Source organism: Stomoxys calcitrans, chromosome 1 (assembly GCF_963082655.1).
Source record: "Stomoxys calcitrans chromosome 1, idStoCalc2.1, whole genome shotgun sequence".
NCBI classification, from domain to species: domain Eukaryota; kingdom Metazoa; phylum Arthropoda; class Insecta; order Diptera; family Muscidae; genus Stomoxys; species Stomoxys calcitrans.
The window spans coordinates 13,455,081-13,477,666 of record NC_081552.1 but is presented as its reverse complement, the minus strand read 5'-3'; the positions used below and the strand labels follow the sequence as shown (position 1 = coordinate 13,477,666).

Sequence of the window (22,586 nt, the reverse complement as noted above, 5' to 3'; positions counted from 1 at the left end):
TGAAAGTCTGGCGATATACATATACGACAGCTAAATATATCTAAATCTGGGCCGTTTTCTATGAAATTCACCAGCAATATTGAGAGTCATTAGAAATCCTTCCTGCAAAATTTCGACAAAATCGGTTAACAAATGAGCACTTTTTTGCAATATTTCTCAAAATCGGACGAACAAATATTCGGAGGCCACCGTAGCGCAGAGATTAGCATGTCCGCCGATGACGCTGAACGCCTGGGTTCGAATCCTGGCGAGACCATCAGAAAAAATTTTCAGCGATGGTTTTCCCCTCCTAATGCTGGCAACATTTGTGAGGTACTATGCCATGTAAAACTTCTCTCCAAAAAGGTGTCGCACTGCGGCACGCCGTTCGGACTCGGCTATAAAAAGGAGGCCCTTTATCATTGGGCTTAAACTTGAATCGGACTGCACTCATTGAGATGTGAGAAGTTTGCCCCTGTTCCTTAGTGGAATGTTCATGGGCAAAATTTGCATTTGCATATATATGAGAGCTATACCTAAATCTGAACCGATTTCGAACAAACTCCTCAGATACTATGACAGTTGTCGTTTTACAAAATTAAATGGGGCGATATATATATATATGTGAGAGCTATATCAAAATCTGATCCGATTTCGATGAAATCCACCAGTAATGTCGAGAGTCAAAAGGAAATCCTTCCTGCCAAATTTCGATCGGCTTACAAATGACTATTTTATTGAATTATTACTGAAAATCGGACGAACAAACATATGGGAGCTCTGGGCCAAAAATCATGCCTATACCAAATTTAAAGACGATCGGATGAAAACTGGAACCTGTACTTTGTAGACAAATTAACATGAACAGACGGACAGACAGACGGACATAGCTAAATCGAATCAGAATCGAAAGTTTTTTTCTAAGAAAAAAATATAAATGAATTATTATATAGAGACATAATGTCGCTAGGCCTGGGGCCCTTTGAAATTATTTTTCTGAAAGAAAACTTTGAATAAAATCTTGTCAAACGACATTTTTCAAACGGCATTTTCCAAATATTGCGGCTTGTAACAACTCAACAAGTCAAATTTGGCAGATCGGTTTATATGAGAGCTATTTCAGGTTATAGACCGATTTAGACTTTACTTTGTAGAGTTGTTGAAAGTCATAACAGAATACTACATGCAAAATTTCAGGCAAATCGGAAAAAATTGCGGCGTGTACGGGCTTAAGAATTCGAATCGGAAGATCTATATCAGATTATAGATAAATTTAGACCGTACTTGGTGTAGTTTTTGGAAGCCATAACACAACACTATGTGCAAAATTTCAGCCAAATCTGTTAAAAATGCGTCTTCCAGGGGCTCAAGAAGACAAATCGGGAGTAAGGTTTATACGGGTGCTATATTAGGTTATAGACTAATTTGAAGCGCACTTTAAACAGCCTGTGCAGAACGCTATCTGGAAAGTTTTTGCCAAATCGGATTAAAATTGTGGTTTTCAGAGGTTCAAAAATTCAAATCGGGAGATCGGTATATATGGGAGCTATATCAGGTTATAGACCGATTTAGACCGTACTTGACACAGTTGTCGAAAGCCATTTTAAAACACTATCTGCAAAATTTTGTGTTAAATCGGACAAGTTTTGCGGCCGTCAGGGGCTCAAGAATTCAAATCGGGAGATCGGTTATGGGAGCTATATCCAAATATGAACCGATAATGCCCATTTGCAATCTCCAATGCCCTTTATCAATTACAAGTACCTGTGCAAATTTTCAAGCGGCTAGCTTTACGCGTTCATTCGCTATCGTGATTTCGACAGACGGATCGATTGACTCAGAATGTCAAGGTGTTTCAAACTGAATGACTAGATCAATATACCTACATCCTATGGTGGTGGATATCAACAGTGTTTGTGCAAAATTTCAAATGACTTGCTTCAATCCTGGGAAAAATAGCGTGCTTTCGACAAAATGTCAAAATTTAGATCAATCTTAGAATAAAAGCTTCAATGGGCTACGCTGTTCTTTCAACAAATTAAAGCAAACTTCTTAAAAACCTCCATAACCACACCAATATAGAGTAAAACTGATATTATAACCTTATTACAGTATCGTTTAAATTACCTTTTATTTGAACTCGCTAAACTCCGCTCCTGAAAAGGGTTTGTAATAAATTTTATCTTAAAGGTTTATTACAACAATTTCTGGGAAAGACATTTCAACAATTGTCATTAGTGTCTTCTTAATGAACTTCTACATTGTGTTTATTTGGGCCGCTGCCCTCTTCATCCGACTTTAACCACATAGACCACAGAGAACGTGCTCAAGTGGTTGCTTATAAGGCCACACCATCTTAAATTGTAGCACGCCTTCTTGCAATAATGATGGGTAACGTCTGCTTTGAACAAGAAACGTGAAAAAGTAAAAGCCACACTTACACATAACGCAACAACTAAGGATGGGATTAAGTGGGGCAAAGCCGACCATTTGATAAATTACACCTTATTGGGTGTTCAACCTAATTTAACCAGATTAAAATTTGCTTTAATTTGATTTGTAGAATTTTGACCACAATCGGTACATATTGTTGCGAGTTGCAAGAGAAACTATGTTGCGAGTTGCAAGAGAAACCTTCTCCCAAATTTAAGAATCTGTTGACAAATTATGGGATTATTGCAGTACTACTCCAAACCGAACGAACATATTTATGGCAACTTTATCCAAATCTCAATAGATTTCTTGCAAATTCAATAAGCTTCGTTTCTAGGCAAAAAAAAAAAAAAAAAATCTGTACAAGCAAATGTACTTAGTTATATTACCCTGTACCACAGTAGTGGTGTAGGGTATAACATAAAGGAAACAGACAATAAATGTACCACTACTCATAAACACACTTCTAATACACAGACTGTTAGACCGCAATGCCAAGAGCAGGGCCGGTATCTTCATCTGCAACTCTTATTATGAGAGTTCTTGTTTGTGTGCATGGCTTTAATTCATCCATGATGAAAAAACCTACATTGAACGACAAAATAATTGCTGTAATAGCTACATACACCCCCAATGCGGAATCACGGCTAACCTTTGTGGTGAATTACAAAAGATATGCTTTCATGACCAAGCTACTTCATCGGAGAGCCAGTTGCTCTGCCTGTCTGTTTGAGATGCTCACAGCTTTTTCCTCTACCTTCTTTGTACAGTGAAGTTCTTGCTTGTTTGCAAAAAAAAGCAAAACGAGACAATGAACCATAAAAGTTCAAGTCAGTACTTAAAGATGCCAGTGGAAGAGTATCAGCACTAAAGAAGGTACTGCTGTTGTTGTTACACTTGAATTTCCTGCAAACAGCATTGAGGAAATCTCAATTTCACTGGATCACCATAGGAAAATTCCATCAATAAAACAAAGTAAGTACTTTAAGTACTTATAAAAATTAATAACCAACCAACCATGAATATGGAGGATAAACCTTACAACTACAACGGGCAAGAAACCAGATTGGAAATATTAAAATAAATTTTTTAAATTAATTTAATTTAATTTAATTTAATTTAATTTAATTTAATTTAATTTAATTTAATTTAATTTAATTTAATTTAATTTAATTTAATTTAATTTAATTTAATTTAATTTAATTTAATTTAATTTAATTTAATTTAATTTAATTTAATTTAATTTAATTTAATTTAATTTAATTTAATTTAATTTAATTTAATTTAATTTAATTTAATTTAATTTAATTTAATTTAATTTAATTTAATTTAATTTAATTTAATTTAATTTAATTTAATTTAATTTAATTTAATTTAATTTAATTTAATTTAATTTAATTTAATTTAATTTAATTTAATTTAATTTAATTTAATTTAATTTAATTTAATTTAATTTAATTTAATTTAATTTAATTTAATTTAATTTAATTTAATTTAATTTAATTTAATTTAATTTAATTTAATTTAATTTAATTTAATTTAATTTAATTTAATTTAATTTAATTTAATTTAATTTAATTTAATTTAATTTAATTTAATTTAATTTAATTTAATTTAATTTAATTTAATTTAATTTAATTTAATTTAATTTAATTTAATTTAATTTAATTTAATTTAATTTAATTTAATTTAATTTAATTTAATTTAATTTAATTTAATTTAATTTAATTTAATTTAATTTAATTTAATTTAATTTAATTTAATTTAATTTAATTTAATTTAATTTAATTTAATTTAATTTAATTTAATTTAATTTAATTTAATTTAATTTAATTTAATTTAATTTAATTTAATTTAATTTAATTTAATTTAATTTAATTTAATTTAAATTAATTTAATTTAATTTAATTTAAATTAATTTAATTTAATTTAATTTAATTTAATTTAATTAATTTAATTTAATTTAATTTAATTTAATTTAATTTAATTTAATTTAATTTAATTTAATTTAATTTAGTTTAATTTAATTTAATTTAATTTAATTTAATTTAATTTAATTTAGTTTAATTTAATTTAATTTAATTTAATTTAATTTAATTTAATTTAATTTAATTTAGTTTAATTTAATTTAACTCGTGTTTTAGTCCCAAAGACTCTTCATTTGTGCTCCATATTGCTATGGTGGTTAATTTGTCTAGTTTGGGGGGTGTTTTTGGGAAGAGAAACTTGGTCCAACATTTGTTGTCAAATTCGTAATCTACTCGCAAATACCATTCATTTGAGTCCCATATTGCCATTGTCAGTGAATATGTCCGATTTAGGGTGGTTTTCGGGGTTGGGGTGGTCCCCCGAACACTTGATCCGACAATTGGATATCAGATAAGTTTTCTACTCTTAAATACCTTTCATGTGAGTCCCATATTGTCGTGCTAGGACTATATATATATATAATTGGTAGGCTTTGAAGGTGGAGCGGCCCCCTAGGTACCCCATTCGAAATTTGGATACGAAAGTTTGGTTTGTAGGATACTATAAGAGAGCACAAAAAATTTCGCATAAATCGCACCACCCATCTCCGAGATCTGACGTTTCTGAAAATTAGGGTAAGGGGGAGGGTCCGCCCCCCCTTCAGATATCAAAAAATGTAGTACCATATTTTCACCACGGGATTATCATGCACCATCTGTGAAAATTTTAAGATAATCGGTTTAGCCGTTACTGAGTCTATAAGGAACACACAAACAAACAAACAGACTGACAAACAAACACAAATTGATTTTTATATATGAGATATAGATTTTATTTTGTTTTAGTTTAGTTCAGTTTATTTTATATTATTTTCGTTTTCTTTAAGTATGCACAATTGTAGGGTAGGGTAGTTTTACAAATTAATAAATAACTCGCTATAGTAACCCCCAACTAACCATGGCATCAAAAGCTTTTAATTAAAGTGGACAAGCTGAAGGCTTTGCAGAACGCCCTCCATTTTGACATAAAAAACACATTCAAAGTTATTGTATACTCCCTATAGTAGAACTCTTTCTGCTTCTGCTTAGTCTCATCAACTGACACAGCTTGAATGGCAACAAAGTTATGCTGCAGAGATTTGCCTTCTTGTTTCATGTTTTGTTTTATTTCCTTCCAATTTATCTTTTAATAACATCTCTTGGGCTCGAAACATCCTTTTCCCAGACCCCTTCCCTCTCTGGACACTATTCATTTTTGGTAATTGAATGAGCAGAATCAGCCTTCAAACTCTTTGTATACAACCTTTGGCCGTGAACAATGGCAAAACCTTAATCAACGAAATTTGTGTGGGCCCAAGTGTTGAACTCAATGGAATGGCAATTTGAAATGTCTTCAATAAGATAAAAGTCTAATTTGCTTTATATTCAAATTTGGGCGAGTGCGCAAGAGTAAGGGTGCCATAAATTCATCGAATTGAATTTATTTAACGTAGAACATAGCCTTTAGTGCAATGGACCAGACTAATTTGGCAGCTTAAATGAGTTAATGAACTATAAATAATTACCTTGTTTAGGGGGAAAAGAAAAACAATTAGAAAAGGTTGGTACTGAGGCACAAAGACAACTTTTAAAGCGAAAAATCTAATTATGAAGATAAATGTCTTTTTATGTACGAGAAAAAGAGTTAGAGGGAATATCTCACAAATAAATCCAAAACAAATAGGTTAAGCAAGGTCCAACATTGGATAACGATGCCATTAAAAGAACAAGGTCAAGGGCTTATATACCAAACTTTATCCTCCAAAGACAAATTTAAAATTAATCAGGTTCTTAACCGATGTGGACGGTACATGACACAGTTGTTGAAAGTTATAACAGAACAAAACATGCAAAATTTCAGCCAAATCGGACACAGGTTGCGGCTTCCAGGGTCTCAAGAAGTCAAATCGGGAGATCGGTTTATATGGGAGCTATATCCAAATCTGAACCGATATTTCCAAACGACCTACATCAATATTAAGTATCTGTGCAAAATTCCAAGCGGCTAGCTTTACGCGTTCGACCGCTATTCTGATTTCGATAGACGGACGGACGGACATGACAAATGACAACATTATACCAAATTACACAAAATCTGACGAACATATATATAGTAGCTATATCCAAATCTAAACCGATTTCGAGCAACCTTCTCAGATATTGTGGTAGTAGTTGAGAAAAGCGTTGAAAGCAAAAATTTTGGTAAGATTGGTCCATAAATGCGCTTGCAGTGGTTTTTATACCCACCATAGAAGGATGGGGTTATATTCATTTTGTCACTCCGTTTGCAACACACCAAAATATCCATTTCCGACCCCATAAAGAATATATATTCTTGATCAGAGTAAAAATCTATAAAATAGAGATATTGAGCTGAAACTTTGCAGATTCCTTTTTGTCCATATGCAGGTAAAGTTCGAAGATGGGTTATATCGGACTATATCTTGACATAGCCCCCATATATTGTAGATCGATCTACCGATTTAGGGTCTTAGGCCCATAAAAGCCACATTTATAATCCGATTTTGCTGAAATTTGGGACAGTGAGTTGTGTTAGGCCCCTCGACATTCTTCTGCCATATAGCTGCCATATAGACCGAGCTCTCGATTTAAGGTTTTGGGCCCATAAAAGGCGCATTTATTGTCCGATGTCGCCGAAATTTAGGACAGTGAGTTGAGTTAGGGGCTTCGATATTCTTCTTAAATTTGGCTCAGATCGGTCAAGATTTAAATATAGCTGCCATATAGACCGATCCGTCGATTTAAGTATTTGAGGCCATAGAAGGCGCATTTATTGTCCGATGGGACAGTGGGTTAAGTTAAGCTCCTTGACACGTTTCTGCAATTTGGCCTAGATCGATCTAGATTTGGATATAGCTGTCATATAGACCGATCTCTCAATTTAAGGTTTTGGGCCTCAATTTAAGGTTTTGGGCCCATAAAAGGCTCATTTATTGTCCGATGTCGCCATCCGTGTCGTATATGGTTCAGATCGATATATTTTTAGAAATAGGTACTAAAAACGCCAATATTTTCTTATACACAATTGAACAATGACTTGTATTTGGTATTTGGTTCAAATCTTGTACCAAATGACTTGTATTTGGTATTTGGTTCATATCAGAACATATTTCAATATAACTGCTATGGGGCATAAGGTAAGCATTTTTCTTCGGATTTTGACGAAAGATGGTTCACACTTAAACCCAAGGTGGTGGGTATCCGGCCCGGCCGAACTTAACGCCTTTGTTGTTATTTGTGGGTCTATTTTAAAATGTTGTCTATACAGACAAGCCCGCTTCAATTGACGTATTGGACGACCATATTGAAGCATTCATTGGTGAGATACCAGCCGATATGTTGGAAAGAGTATGCCAAAATTGAACTAAGTGGACCATTTGGGGCGCAGTCTCGGTCATTATTTGCATGAACTAATCTCCAAACATTAATATAGGGGCCGTACTATCGATTAAAATAAAGTATATATATTCTTGATCGTCGTGACATTTTATGTCGATCTAGCCATGTCCGTCCGTCTGTCCGTCCGTCCGTCCGTCTGTCTGTCGAAAGCACGCTAACTTCCGAAGGAGTAAAGCTAGCCGCTTGAAATTTTGCACAAATACTTCTTATTAGTGTAGGTCGGTTGGTATTGTAAATGGGCCATATCGGTCCATGTTTTGATATAGCTGCCATATAAACCGATCTTGGGTCTTGACTTCTTGAGCCTCTAGAGTGCGCAATTCTTATCCGATTGGAATGAAATATTGCACGACGTGTTTTGTTTTGATACCCAACAACTGTGCCAAGTATAGTTCAAATCGGTCTATAACCTGATATAGCTGCCATATAAACCGATCTTGGGTCTTGACTTCTTGAGCCTCTAGCGTGCGCAATTCTTATCCGATCAGAATGAAATTTTGCACGACGTGTTTTGTTATGATATCCAACAACTGTGCCAAGTATGGTTCAAATCGGTCCATAACCTGATATAGCTGCCATATAAACCGATCTTGGGTCTTGACTTCTTGAGCCTCTAGAGTGCGCAATTCTTTTCCGATTGAAATGAAATTTTGCACGACGTGTTTTGTTATTTTATCCAACAACTGTGCCAAGTATGGTTCAAATCGGTTCATAACCTGATATAGCTGCCATATAAACCGATCTTGGGTCTTGACTTCTTGAGCCTCTAGAGGGCGTAATTCTTATCCGATTTGAATGAATTTTTGCACAAAGTATTTCGTTATGATATCCAACAACTGTGTTAATTATGGTTTAAATCGGTCCATAACATGATATAGCTGTCATATAAACAGATCTGGGGATTTGACTTCTTGAGCTTCTAGAGGGCGCAATTCCTATCCGATTTGGCTGAAATTTTGCATGACGTATTTTATTTTTACTTTCAACAACTGTGTCAAATAAGGTTTAAATCGGTTCATAACCTGATATAGCTGCCATATAAACCGATCTGGGATCTTGACTTCTTGACCCCTAGAGGTCGCAATTATTATCCGATATGCCTTAAATTTTGTACGACGGATTCTCTCATGACCATTAACATACGTGTTTATTATAGTCTGAATCGGTCTATAGCCCGATACAGCTCCCATATAAATCGATCTCTCTATTTTACTTCTTGAGCCCACAAAGAGCGCAATTCTTATTCGAATTGGCTGACATTTTACACAGGTCTCCAGCATATAATTTAATTGTGGTCCAAACCGGACCATATCTTGATATCGCTCTAATAGCAGAGCAAATCTTGTCTTATATCCTTTTTTTTTGCCTAAGAAGAGATGCCGGGAAAAGAACTCGACAAATGCGATCCATGGTGGAGGGTATATAAGATTCGGCCCGGCCGAACTTAGCACGCTTTTACTTGTTTTTCAAAAATTTTGTTTCTATAGACATTTTTGTAGCAAATTTATTTTCTTAATAAAATTGTTTGTCAAATATTTATTTTAGAACAAATTTTGAAAATTTGTTATATATATCCGCAAAAAAAAACCTTTTTTTCAAGTTATGCAAAAATAAATGTTTCTATACGTCAACATGAGGTTTTTGCATGGAGCATTACAAACGTCATGTCGACAAGCGCAAATTTATGGCCACGGAAAAATGTTGACTGCAAATGAACTTTAACCGAACAACAACATAAAAACCGCACACATTTTTATAGCAAATAAATGGAGTATTTGCTGGCAACTGTCGCTTGCAAACCCGTTTTGAATGGCATCTGATGAATTTCCGCCCCACTTGATGGCAAACTCCAACTTAAATGATAACATGGCCAACAGAAGCGTAAAACATATAAAAAGAGGCTATTCATACAAAAATGAACAAAAAAGGACAAAATGAAGGATTGGTGACAGCTCAGCATGCCAGACAGTAGATTACTTAATTTAAATGTACACACACAGCCTCTGTTTACTGCTCGGAAGGATGAAAAATATTGCCCAAAAATGTCTACCATAGTAAAAAATTCAGCCACTCATCTCTTCTGTTAGTCCTTTTTTGGAAGGACGTGATGAGAATGTAATATGACAACGAAAGTGTATTAAACTTTGACAATGTCACAAACAAAAAATCACTTAAACTTAAGTCAATTTTAAAGCATTTTTGAGATTGATTGTTTTTAAAGCTTTGGGCATATTGATTTGATAAATTGTGTCATTTTGGTGACAAGATTTGAAAAGATCTTAAATAAATTAGACATGTAGAAGCGTGCTAAGCGCGGCCGGGCCGAATTTTGGGAACCCACCACCATGGATACTGCTGAAACATAGGAGCTATATCTGATTATAGACCGAACAGAAAACTCAATGCAAAATTTCAGCCAAATCGGATAAAAATCGCGGCTTGTAAGGGCTCAAAAAATCAAATCGGGAAATCGGTTGTACGGGAGCTATTTCATGTACTTGACAGATTTGCACCGTACTTAACTCAGTTGCTGCTAGTCAAAAAAAAACACCATGTACAGCTGAATCGGATGAAAATTGAGGCTTCCAGGGGCTTAAGAAGACAAATCGGGAGATCGGTTGGTGTGGGAGCTATATCAGGTTATTGGAAGTTATTACAAAACACTACACGCAAAATTTCAGCCAAATCAGATAAAAATTGCGGCTTATAGGGGCTCAGAAAGTCAAATCGGGAGATCGGTTTATATGGGAGCTATATCAGGTTTTTGACCGATTTAAATCGTACTTCGCAAAGTTGATAGGAGTCACAACAGAACATCACATGGAAATTTTCAGCCATATCGGAAAAAAATTGGGGCTTCCAGGGGCTCAAAAAGTCAAATCTGGAGATCGGTTTATATAGGAGCTATATCAGATTATAGACCGTTTTAAACCGTACTTCGCACAGTTCATAGGAGTCATAATATAACACCACATGCGAAATTGCGGCTTCAAGGGCTCAAGAAGTCAAATCGGGAGATCGGCTTATATGGGAGCAATGTCCAAATCTGAACCGATATGGCCCATTTGCAATCCAAAACGAACTAAATCAAGATTTAGATCTGAAATTTGGCACAGAAGCCTCCCGACATTCAACTCAAATATGATTCAGAACGGACCATATTTAGATATAGCTGCCATATAGACCGATATGCCGGTTAATGGTCTGAAGCCCATTAAAACTGCATTTAGTACCCGATTTCGTTGAAATTTGAATTAGTGAGTTGTTTTACTTCTTTCCGATATCCGACTCAAATATGGTTCCGATCGGACTGTATTTATATGTAGCTGCCATATACACCGATCTACCTATTAAGGGTCTGAAACCTTTAAAAGTTAAGATCAAGATTTGTGTCTTAATCCCATGAGATGAGGATTTGTTGTCAGGTTTCGTTGAAACTGTGACTTGTATAAGAGTTCTCGGGACGGATAACTATGGACGTAGTAGTTGAGTTATAATAAAATAGGATGATTATTATATCCTTGGTGGTGGGTATCCAAAGATGGGCACGGCCGAACTTAAGATATTTTTACTTGTTTTGGTTAAAAAGTTTATTTAGCTATCCCTGTTTCCTATTTAGCATTATGGTTGCACAGTGCTTTGTGATACACCATTCACGTTCTGTAGCAACAATCTAAAACCTCGGAGATGAAATTTTCCCGTGTATTCATAGCATAACACAGCTACCGCCTTCCTATACTCATTTATAACATGGGCTTAGCAAGCCGCTCTATTCCGAAAATGTCACCTTGTTAGCTAACAGCCGTTAACTTTTTCATTCCATATTAAGCTTTCAACAGTTCACAATTGGAAAAACCTGTTTCATTGTATACGAATAACTCCCACTGAAGGAACTTATTTAATTAAGTGGCATTTATTAATAGACTAACTTTTGCAATGATGACATTTGGTAGCATATAAGAGCAGAGATTTTAGTAAAGTAACTATGGAGCACATTAAAGTGCAATGAAAACTAAAAATAAACAAGTAAAAGCGTGCTAAGTTCGGCCGGGCCGAATCTTATATACCCTCCACCATGGATCGCATTTGTCGAGTTCTTTTCCCGGCATCTCTTCTTAGGCAAAAAAAAAGGATATAAAAAAAGATTTGCTCTGCTATTAGAGCGATATCAAGATATGGTCCAGTTTGGACCACAATTAAATTATATGTTGGAGACCTGTGTAAAATTTCAGCCAATTCGTATAAGAATTGCGCCCATTGGGGCACACGAAGTAAAATAGAGAGAACGATTTTTATGGGATCTGTATCGGGCTATAGACCGATTCAGACCATAATAAACACGTTTGTTGATGGTCATGAGAGGATCCGTCGTACAAATTTTCATGCAAATCGGATAATAATTGCGACATCTAGAGGCTCAAGAAGTCAAGATCCCAGATCGGTTTATATGGCAGCTATATCAGGTTATGAACCGACTTGAACCATATTTGGCACAGTTGTTGGATATCATAACAAAATACTACGTGCCAAAATTCATTCAAATTGGATAAGAATTGCGCCCTCTAGAGGCTCAAGAAGTCAAGACCCAAGATCGGTTTATATGGCAGCTATATCAGGTTACGAACCGACTTGTACTTTATTTGACATAGTTGTTGAAAGTAACAATAAAAACGTCTTGCGAAATTTCAGCCAAATCGGATAGAAATTGAGCCCTCTAGAAGTTCAAGAAGTCAAATCCCCAGATCTGTTTATATGACAGCTATATCAGGTTATGAACCGATTTGAACCATATTTGGCACAGTTGTTGGATATCATAACAAAATACTACGTGCCAAAATTCATTCAAATTGGATAAGAATTGCGCCCTCTAGAGGCTCAAGAAGTCAAGACCCAAGATCGGTTTATATGGCAGCTATATCAGGTTATGAACCGATTTGAACCATACTTGGCATAGTTGTTGGATATCGTAACAAAACATGTCGTGCAGAATTTCATTCCAATCGGATAAGAATTGCGCACTCTAGAGGCTCAAGAAGTCAAGACCCAAGATCGGTTTATATGGCAGCTATATCAGGTTATGGACCGATTTAAACCATACTTGGCACAGTTGTTGGATATAATAACAAAACACGTTGTGCAAAATTTCATTTCAATCGGATAAGAATTGCGCACTCTAGAGGCTCAAGAAGTCAAGACCCAAGATCGGTTTATATGGCAGCTATATCAGGTTATGAACCCATTTGAACCATACTTGGCACAGTTGTTGGACATCATAACAAAACACGTCGTGCAAAATTTCATCCCAATCGGATAAGAATTGCGCACTCTAGAGGCTCAAGAAGTCAAGACCCAAGATCGGTTTATATGGCAGCTATATCAAAACATGGACCGATATGGCCCATTTACAATACCAACCGACCTACACTAATAAGAAGTGTTTGTGCAAAATTTCAAGCGGCTAGCTTTACTCCTTCGGAAGTTAGCGTGCTTTCGACAGACAGACGGACGGACGGACGGACGGACGGACGGACGGACGGACGGACGGACAGACGGACGGACATGGCTAGATCGACATAAAATTTCACGGCGATCAAGAATATATATACTTTATGGGGTCTCAGACGAATATTTCGAGTAGTTACAAACAGAATGACGAAATTAGTATACCCCCCATCTTATGGTGGAGGGTATAAAAATTTAAATGGTGTGGGCGAAAGAAAATTTAATCTACACATGAGCTGTCATTCAAAAATAAGTAAAAGCGTGCTATGTTCGGCCGCGCCGAATCTTGGGTACCCACCACCATAGATCCCGCTAAATATGTACCCTTATTGACTGAGTTTGTATTTTAATTAATTTGGCCTCAAGAAGTCATATCGGGATATCGGTACTTGACCAATTCAAATAAAACTTGGCACTGATGTTGTAAGTCATGAGATAGGCTTTTGGGCCACATCTAAGCCAAATCAGGTGAATATTTAGGCTTCTAAGGGCTCAAAAAGTAAAACCAGGGATCGGTTTATATGTGTTTATAGACCGAATTGGATCATCCTTAACATGGATAATGAAAGTCATAACCCAAAACTTAGTTAAAATTTTTGCCAAATTTGATGAAAATTTTGGCTTCTAGGCGATCAAGAAGTCAAATCCGGAGATCGGTTTATATGGGAGCTATATCCAAATCTGAACCAATATGGCCCATTTGCAATCCCCATCTATTAGACGTATCTGTGCAAAATTTCAAGCGGCTTAACGCGTTCGAACGCTATCGTTATTTCGACGGACGGACGGACATGGCTAGATCGACTCAGAATGTCGAAACGATCCAGAATATATGTACTATATAGGGTCGCAGATCAATATTTCTAGGTGTTACTAACGGAATAACTAGATTAGTATACCCCCATCCTATGGTAGTGGGTATAATTTAATCAACGCATGAGCTGTCATAAAAAAACAAGTAAAAAGGCGTTAAGTTCGGCCGGGCCGAACTTTGAATACCCACCACCTCGGGCATATATGTAAACCACCTTTCATCAAAATTCGGTGAAAATTTCATACCTTATACTGATATACCTCATACCGATCTGACCTATATACGACACGGAAGTCGAAAAGCCGAACATAAGTCGCTGTGTCAAATTTCAGTGAAATCGGATTATAAATGCGCCTTTTATGGGGCCAAGACTTTAAATCGAGATATCGGTCTACATGGCAGCTATATCCAAATCTGGACCGATTTGGGCCAAGTTGCATTAAAATGTCGAAAAGCCGAACACAAAGCACTGTCCCAAATTTCGGTGAAATCAGACAATAAATGCTTCTTTTATGGGCCCTAAACCTTAAATGGAGAGATCGGTCTATATGGCAGCTATATGGAAATCTATACCGATCTGGGCAAAATTGAAGAAAGATGTCGAAGAGCCTAACCAACCTCACTGTGTCAAATTTCAGCGACATCGGACAATAAATGCGTCTTTTATCGCCCCAAAACCTAAAACCTAGTTATCGGTCTATATGGCAGCTATATCCAAATCTGGACCGATCTGTGCTATATTGCAGAAGTATGTCAAGGGGCTTAACCTAACTCACTGTTCCAAATTTCGGCGACATCAGACAATAAGTGAGCATTTTATGGGCCCAAAACCATAAATCAAGAAATCGGTCTATATGGCAGCTATATCTAAATTTGAACCGATCTGGACCAAATTGAAGAAATATGTCAAAGGACCTAACACAACTCACTGTCCCAAATTTCAGCAAAATCGGATAATGAATGTGGCTTTTATGGGCCTTACACCATAAATCAGAAGATCGATCTATATGGCAGCTATATCCAAATCTGGGCCGATCTTAGCCAAATTGACGAAGGATGTAGAAGGGCCTAAGACAACTCACTGTGTCAAATTTCAACGAAATCGGATAATAAATGTGGTTTTTATGGGCCTAAGACCCTAAATCTGAGGATCGGTCTATATGTCAGCTATATCCAAATCTGAACCGATCTGGGCCAATTTAACGAAGGAAGTCGAAGGGCCTAACACAACTCACTGTCCCAAATTTCAGCAAAATCGGATAATAAATGTGGCTTTTATGGGCCTAAGACCCTAAATCGCAGGATCGGTCTATATGGCAGCTATATCCAAATCTGAACCCATCAGAGCCAAATTGATGAAGGGTGTCGATGGGCCCAACACAACTCACTGTCCCAAATTTCATCAAAATCGGATAATAAATGTGGCTTTTATTGGCCTAAGACCCTAAATCGGCGGATCGGTCTATATGGGGGCTATATCAAGATATAGTCCGATATAGCCCATCTTCGAACTTAACCTGCTTATGAACAAAAAAAGAATCTGTGCAAAATTTCAGCTCAATATCTCTATTTTTAAAGACTGTAGCGTGATTTCAACAGGCAGACGGATAGACGGACGGACATGTCTAGATCGTCTTAGATTTTTACACTGATCAAGAATATATATACTTTATAGGGTCGGAAATGGATATTTCGATGTGTTGCAAACGGAATGACCAAATGAATATACCCCCATCCTTCGGAGGTGGGTATAATAATCTTGTGGTAAGGTTGTCTTAAGTGACAAATTTGGTCCTAAAAAAATTTAATTAAAATTTAGTCTTTAAAAAAAAATTTATTTAATTTCTTTTGTAAATTTTGTCCTTAGAAAATGTTTAATTAGAATGTTACCTTTAGAAAAAATATTAAAGAAATTTTTTCTTAAAAAAAAAATTTCATGGAGAGTACAGCCCATTCTAAAGTTTTGTCATTAGAAAAATTGCATTGCAATTTGTTTAGAAAAAAATTCATTACGTGCCTAATGGGAGCTATATCTAAATCTGAACTGATATAGTCCACTTGCAATGCTTAATGACCTACATCAATATTAAATAGCTGTGGTAAATTTAAGGCGGCTAGCTTTACCCGTTCGACCCCTATTGTGATTTTGGCAGACGGACGGACGAACGGACATGGCTAGATAGCCCCAGAACAAAAACAAGTAAAGACGATATTTCGAGGTATTACAAACAGAATGAAGATTAGTATACCCTTATCCTATGGTGGTGTGTATAAAAAAAAAACAAACAAAAATTGTGAAGTTAAACGATCTTTGCCTTTACATACAAAAAACTTGAAAATGGAAAAATTCGGAGCAATAGCGAAAGCCGTTGCCGTTGTCTAGGGTTCGAAGTCATCAAAATAACTTCTAACAGATGCACAGAATCATGTGCCCCATGGAAGTAATGTAACTGTCGCTACCAAAAAATCTCTCGTTACACGAACACACATGCATTGGGAAAAGTACACCTTATAAACAGGGTTGTCGAACGTGGTTAATGTGCACCATAGCGGCGTTCCCGCAATAAATACGGTTCAAATACAACATAGCAACGAACGGCCCTTGAAGCCATCACACCTAATATGGTTGAAAAGTCTTCTAACCAAAGACGAAACGCGTCCCATAGTGGTTGGTGTGTGTTGCGATCTCTGGCTTTCCTTTTCCATTTGCAAAGAAAATCTCCGATCATTGAGCTCGTCTCTAAAGAGAAACAAACAATAATTGTGAAATTTAATGATCTTCTTCCAAAGTGGCAAACAACTTGAAAATGAAAATCGTGTTAAGTGCGGCAGTTCCGAACTTTGGGTACTCACCACCTTTGATATATTAATCAAGATATTTTATTGTAACTCCACTACCATATCTAAATAGGGGCTGGTCTGGTTCACATTTTACTCATGTCCCGAGAAGTAACAGTTTCTGTGAAATCAGGCAATAAATCCGCTTGTTATGGGACTAGGACCTTAAATTGGAAGATCGGTCCATTTGGCAGTTATATCTATTGGGTTGCCCAAAAAGTAATTGCGGATTTTTTAAAAGAAAGTAAATGCATTTTTAATAAAACTTTAATCAAATATACTTTTTTTACACCTTTTTTTCTAAAGCAAGCTAAAAGTAACAGCTGATAACTGATAGAAGAAAGAATGCAATAACAGAGTCACAAGCTGTGAAAAAATTTGTCAACGCCGACTATATGAAAAATCCGCAATTACTTTTTGGGCAACCCAATATATATTCTCATCTGTATCATATTTAGGTCGGATTTCGGGAGGCTAAAAACAACTCAACTTCAACCAAATCTGGTAATAAATATAGCTTCAATGCGCTTTAGCAGCTGTATCTAACTCTGAACCATACTAAGGTCGGATGTCGGGAGCTTTAAAACAACTCAATGTTGGAAATTTCAGCTAAATCGGGTTATAAATGCAGCTTTTATGGGCGTCATTGGCAGATCGGTCTATATGACAACTATATATAAAAATAGTACGATATACACCATATTTGGGTCAGATGTCGGAAGGCTTAAAACTACTCACTGTTTCAAATTTCAGCGACCCTTTATCGGAAAATTGGTCTCTATAGCAGCTATATCCAAATATGGTCCGATTTGGCTCGTTCAAGAGCATCAAAAAGACGTACCTGTGCAAAATTTCAGCTCAATGTCTCAATTTTTGAAGCCTGTAGAATGATTACAACAGAGGGGCGGACAGACGGACAGACACACGGACATTGTTAAATCGCCTTAGAATTTTACGACGATCCGAAATATATAGACTTTGTAGGGTCGGAAATTGATATTTCGATGTGTTGCAAACAGAATGACTAAATGAATATTTCCCCTATCCTACGGTGGTGGGTATAAAAACTGTCATCATATTTTACGCTTAGTTACACATTTCAAGTATTATTGTTGGCACAGTTTTGCTTTTCTTATATTCCTGTTTTCTCTATGTGTGTGTGTGTGTGTGTGTGTGCGTGGAATGGCAGAAAAGTTCCTATTGAAGTGTCCTTTATGTATAATCATAATACGATTCAATTTCAAGCACCCAAATCACTGATGTAAGTAAAATGATACCAGAAATGAAAATCAACATATAAAAATCGAGTTTTAGGATATACAAAAAACACAAAAACCAACAACACTCAAGGTAGCCCATGCTGAATATTTGCATTTTTATGAACTGTGTCACAGCAATATTTTCCTTATTGCGATTGACATAGAAATCGCATTATGGATATGTAAATGATGTTTTAGTTTCAAATAGAAATGTGAGTAATGAAACAAGTAAAAGCGTGCTAAGTTCGGCCGGGCCGAATTTTGGGAAGCCACCACCATGGATTCTGGGAGCTATTTCTGGTTATAGATCGATTTGGACCGCACCTGGCGCAGTTGTTGAGAACCATAACACTTTATGCAAAATTTCAGCTAAATCGGAAAACAAATTGCGGCTTGTAAGGGCTCAAAAAGTCAAATCGGGAGATCGGTTTATATGGGAGCTATATCCAAATCTAAACCGATGTGGCCCATTTGCAATCCCCAATGACCTAAATTAATATAAAGTATCTGTGCCAAATTTCAAGCTGCTAGCTTTTCGCGTTCGACGCCTATCGTGATTTCGACAGACGGACATGGCTAGATCGACTAAGATCGTCGAGAAGATCAAAAATATATAAACCTTATGGGTTTAAACGAATATTTCGAGGTGTTACAAATGGAATGACTAGATTAGTATACCTCCACCCAATGGTGGTGGGTATAAGAATGCGTTTTCTGTAACCCAAGAAAAGGAAGCAAAACCTTAAAGATATTCAAATAGATTTTTTTTGTTAAATTTTCCTATTTGTTTTCATTCCAAAAATATAATTGTTTAGCATTTGTTGAGATCTCTAGAAAGTGTCAATAACATTATGCTAAATAGGGTCGTTTCTCGGCATAAACTCAACGAAGCCTATAATCGATGGGGGTTCATGAAAACATATACAAATACAAATTTCCATATGCTTAAACTTAGCATTTAAGGCTTTTGTAAGCGACGACTACATGTTTGGCTCTGCTCTGCTGCTGCCCTTTTTTTTGGTTTTTGGGTCTTTGCTATTGTTGTTGTTTTTTTTTATAAAAATATACATATTTTTTGTGTACATAACGTTTTGCAGAAACGTTTATGGCAAACTTGTTTACAAAATTTGAGAATAAAGTCTGCTGTTTAGTTGGATGATGTACATGCTTTTGATGTTTTATGCAAATTTTCCTAAAATTTTCCTTTTTTTGTTGGTGTTACTTGGGTGTGACAACTCTGACAGATTTTGGTTACGAAATTTTAATGCCAAAATTAAACATCAAATATGGAAACTTGTGCTGTGATATGGAAGTCTAGGTAAAAAAACACCACAACCCATTTAGTCTTAATGTCCTTCGAAACTCAATTAAGGCATTAACAGGAAATCGAGGAAGAAAAGGATGAAGAAACCAAAAATTTTATAAAACAAGTAAAAGCGTGCTAAGTTCGGCCGGGCCGAATCTTTTATACCCTCCACCATGGATCGCATTTGTCGAGTTCTTTTCCCGGCATCTCTTCTTAGGCAAAAAAGGATATCAAGATATGGTCCGGTTTGGACCACAATTATATTATATGTTGGAGACCTGTGCAAAATGTCAGCCAATTCGAATAAGAATAGCGCTCTTTGTGAGCTCAAAAAGTAAAATAGAGAGAGATCGATTTATATGGGAGCTGTATTGGGCTAGAGACCGATTCAGACCATAATAAACACGTATGTTGATGGTCATGAGAGGATCCGTCGTACAAAATTTCAGGCAAATCGGATCATAATTGCGACCTCTAGAGGCTCAAGAAGTCAAGATCCCAGATCTGTTTATATGGCAGCTATATCAGGTTATGAATCGATTGGAACCTTATTTGACACAGTTGTTGAAAGTAAGAATAAAATACGTCATGCTAAATATCAGCCAAATATGACAGCTATATCACGTTATGAACCGATTTCAACCTTATTTGACACAGTTGTTGGATATTATAACAAAACACGTCGTGCAAAATTTCATTCCAATCGGACAAGAATTGCGCTCTCTAGAGGCTCAAGAAGTCAAGACCCAAGATCGGTTTATATGGCAGCTATATCAGGTTGTGGACCGATTTGAACCATACTTGGCACAGTTGTGGAATATCATAACAAAACACGTCGTGCAAAATTTCATTCCAATCGGATAAGAGTCACGCACTCTAGAGGCTCAAGAAGTCAAGACCCAAGATCGGTTTATATGACAGCTATATCAGGTTATGAACCGATTTGAACCATACTTGGCACAGTTGGTAGATATCATAACAAAACATGTCGTGCAAAATTTTATTCCAATCGAATAAGAATTGCGCTCTCTAGAGGCTCAAGAAGTCAAGACCCAAGATCGGTTTATATGGCAGCTATATCAGATTATAGACCGATTTAAACCATACTTGGCACAATTGTTGGATATAATAGGAAAATACGTCGTGCAAAATTTCATTCCTATCGGATAAGAATTGCGCACTCTAGAAGCTCAAGAAGTCAAGACCCAATATCGGTTTATATGGCAGCTATATCAAAACATGGACCGATATGGCCCTTTTACAATACCAACCGACCTACACTAATAGGAAGTATTTGTGCAAAATTTCAAGCGGCTAACTTTACTCCTACGAATGTTAGCCTGCTTTCGACAGACGGACGGACGGACAGACGGACGGACATGGCTAGATCGACATAAAATATCGCGACGATCAAGAATATATATACTTTATGGGGTCTCAGACGAATATTTCGAGTAGTTACAAACAGAATGACGAAATTAGTAATCCCCCCCATTCTATGGTGGAGGGTATAAAAATTACAAAAAAAAAGCATTTACTCTCATTATCCATTCCAGCCGTATCCAAATGGATTATTTTATTTCTCAATATCTAAATGTAAACATTAATATAGTGTACATTTCCATAAATTTATATTTATTTACAGCAAAATAAAGCTCACGTCAACAACATTGCATTTTTAGTCTTCTACTACTCCTCCCAATCGCCCGCCCACAAAACTAGCATCTATCCAAATTCCATCATGCCATATGAGCCTCGTGCTTCATCATTCTTATATTAAACAGATTATAAAAATTCCAAATCAGTTTGATTTTTATACAAACAAAAATCGATTTTGGATTTAATAATACAAACATGCAAGAATTTGGGCGAATCCGAAAAACACAAGCCTTGTTACTACTGTGCCTCGCTGGAGGTCCTAATAAAATCGTTAAAGAAATAAACAAAAAGCACTGGATAACATATTTCGTAGAAAATTAGAAAATATCATGAAATTATGACACTTGTGTTGAAAAGTTGCATTCCATAAAGTTTTATTATAAATTTATATTAAAAATAGAAATTTATGCAAATGTTTATAGTAAAACAAAAAAATAAAAAAAAACAACTGTAATGGTGGTATGGTTTCTTTGTCTTATGTTTTAGGCTTTTAATTTGTTCTGTTTAAATTTTCAATATGCAAATCGCTGACGATGATTGATTTATCATATATCAATCATCAGAAGCATTGAAATATAACATATAAAAAAAAATCAAAAAGATAAACGAGCATACATTCTTGTGATAAATTTAATTGAACAAGCTAAAAATTTCATGAAATAGAAATGAATAGCAATTCGCATGTAGAAAATAATTTATTTAGAAAACAAGCAAAAGCGTGTTAAGTTCGGCCGGGCCGAATCTTATATACCCTCCACCATGGATCGCATTTGTCGAGTTCTTTTCCCGGCATCTCTTCTTAGGCAAAAAAAGGATATAAGAAAAAATTTGCTCTGCTATTAGAGCGATATCAAGATATGGTCCGGTTTGGACCACAATTAAATTATTGGGTTGCTCAAAAGTAATTGCGGATTTTTCACTAGTCGGCGTTGACAAATTTTTTCACAGCTTGTGACTCTGTAATTGCATTCTTTCTTCTGTCAGTTATCATCTGTTACTTTTAGCATGCTTTAGAAAAAAAGTGTAAAAAAAGTATATTTGATTAGAGTTCATTCTAAGTTTTATTAAAAATGCATTTACTTTCTTTTAAAAAATCCGCAATTACTTTTTGGGCAACCCAATATATGTTGGAGACCTGTGTAAAATGTCAGCCAATTCGAATAAGAATTGCGCCCTTTGTGGGCTCAAGAAGTAAAATAGAAAGATCGATTTATATGGGAGCTGTATCGGGCTATATACCGATTCAGACCATAATAAACACGTATGTTAATGGTCATGAGAGAATCCGTCGTACAAAATTTCAGGCAAATCGGATAATTATTGCGACCTCTAGAGGCTCAAGAAGTCAAGATCCCAGATCGGTTTATATG

At 35.8% G+C, this 22,586-nt stretch overlaps 1 protein-coding gene across 1 annotated transcript in view; it reads left to right on the top strand.

Moving 5' to 3' along the window:
• LOC106095155 (uncharacterized) overlaps positions 1–21,337 on the top strand; it is a 67,795-nt gene extending 46,458 nt beyond the window's left edge. Inside the window, exon 3 of the mRNA XM_059364397.1 lies at positions 21,203–21,337. Within this exon, the coding sequence (XP_059220380.1) occupies positions 21,203–21,337 (135 nt within the window). The remainder of the gene's footprint in view (positions 1–21,202) is intronic.
• The last annotated feature ends 1,249 nt before the right edge of the window (positions 21,338–22,586 follow it).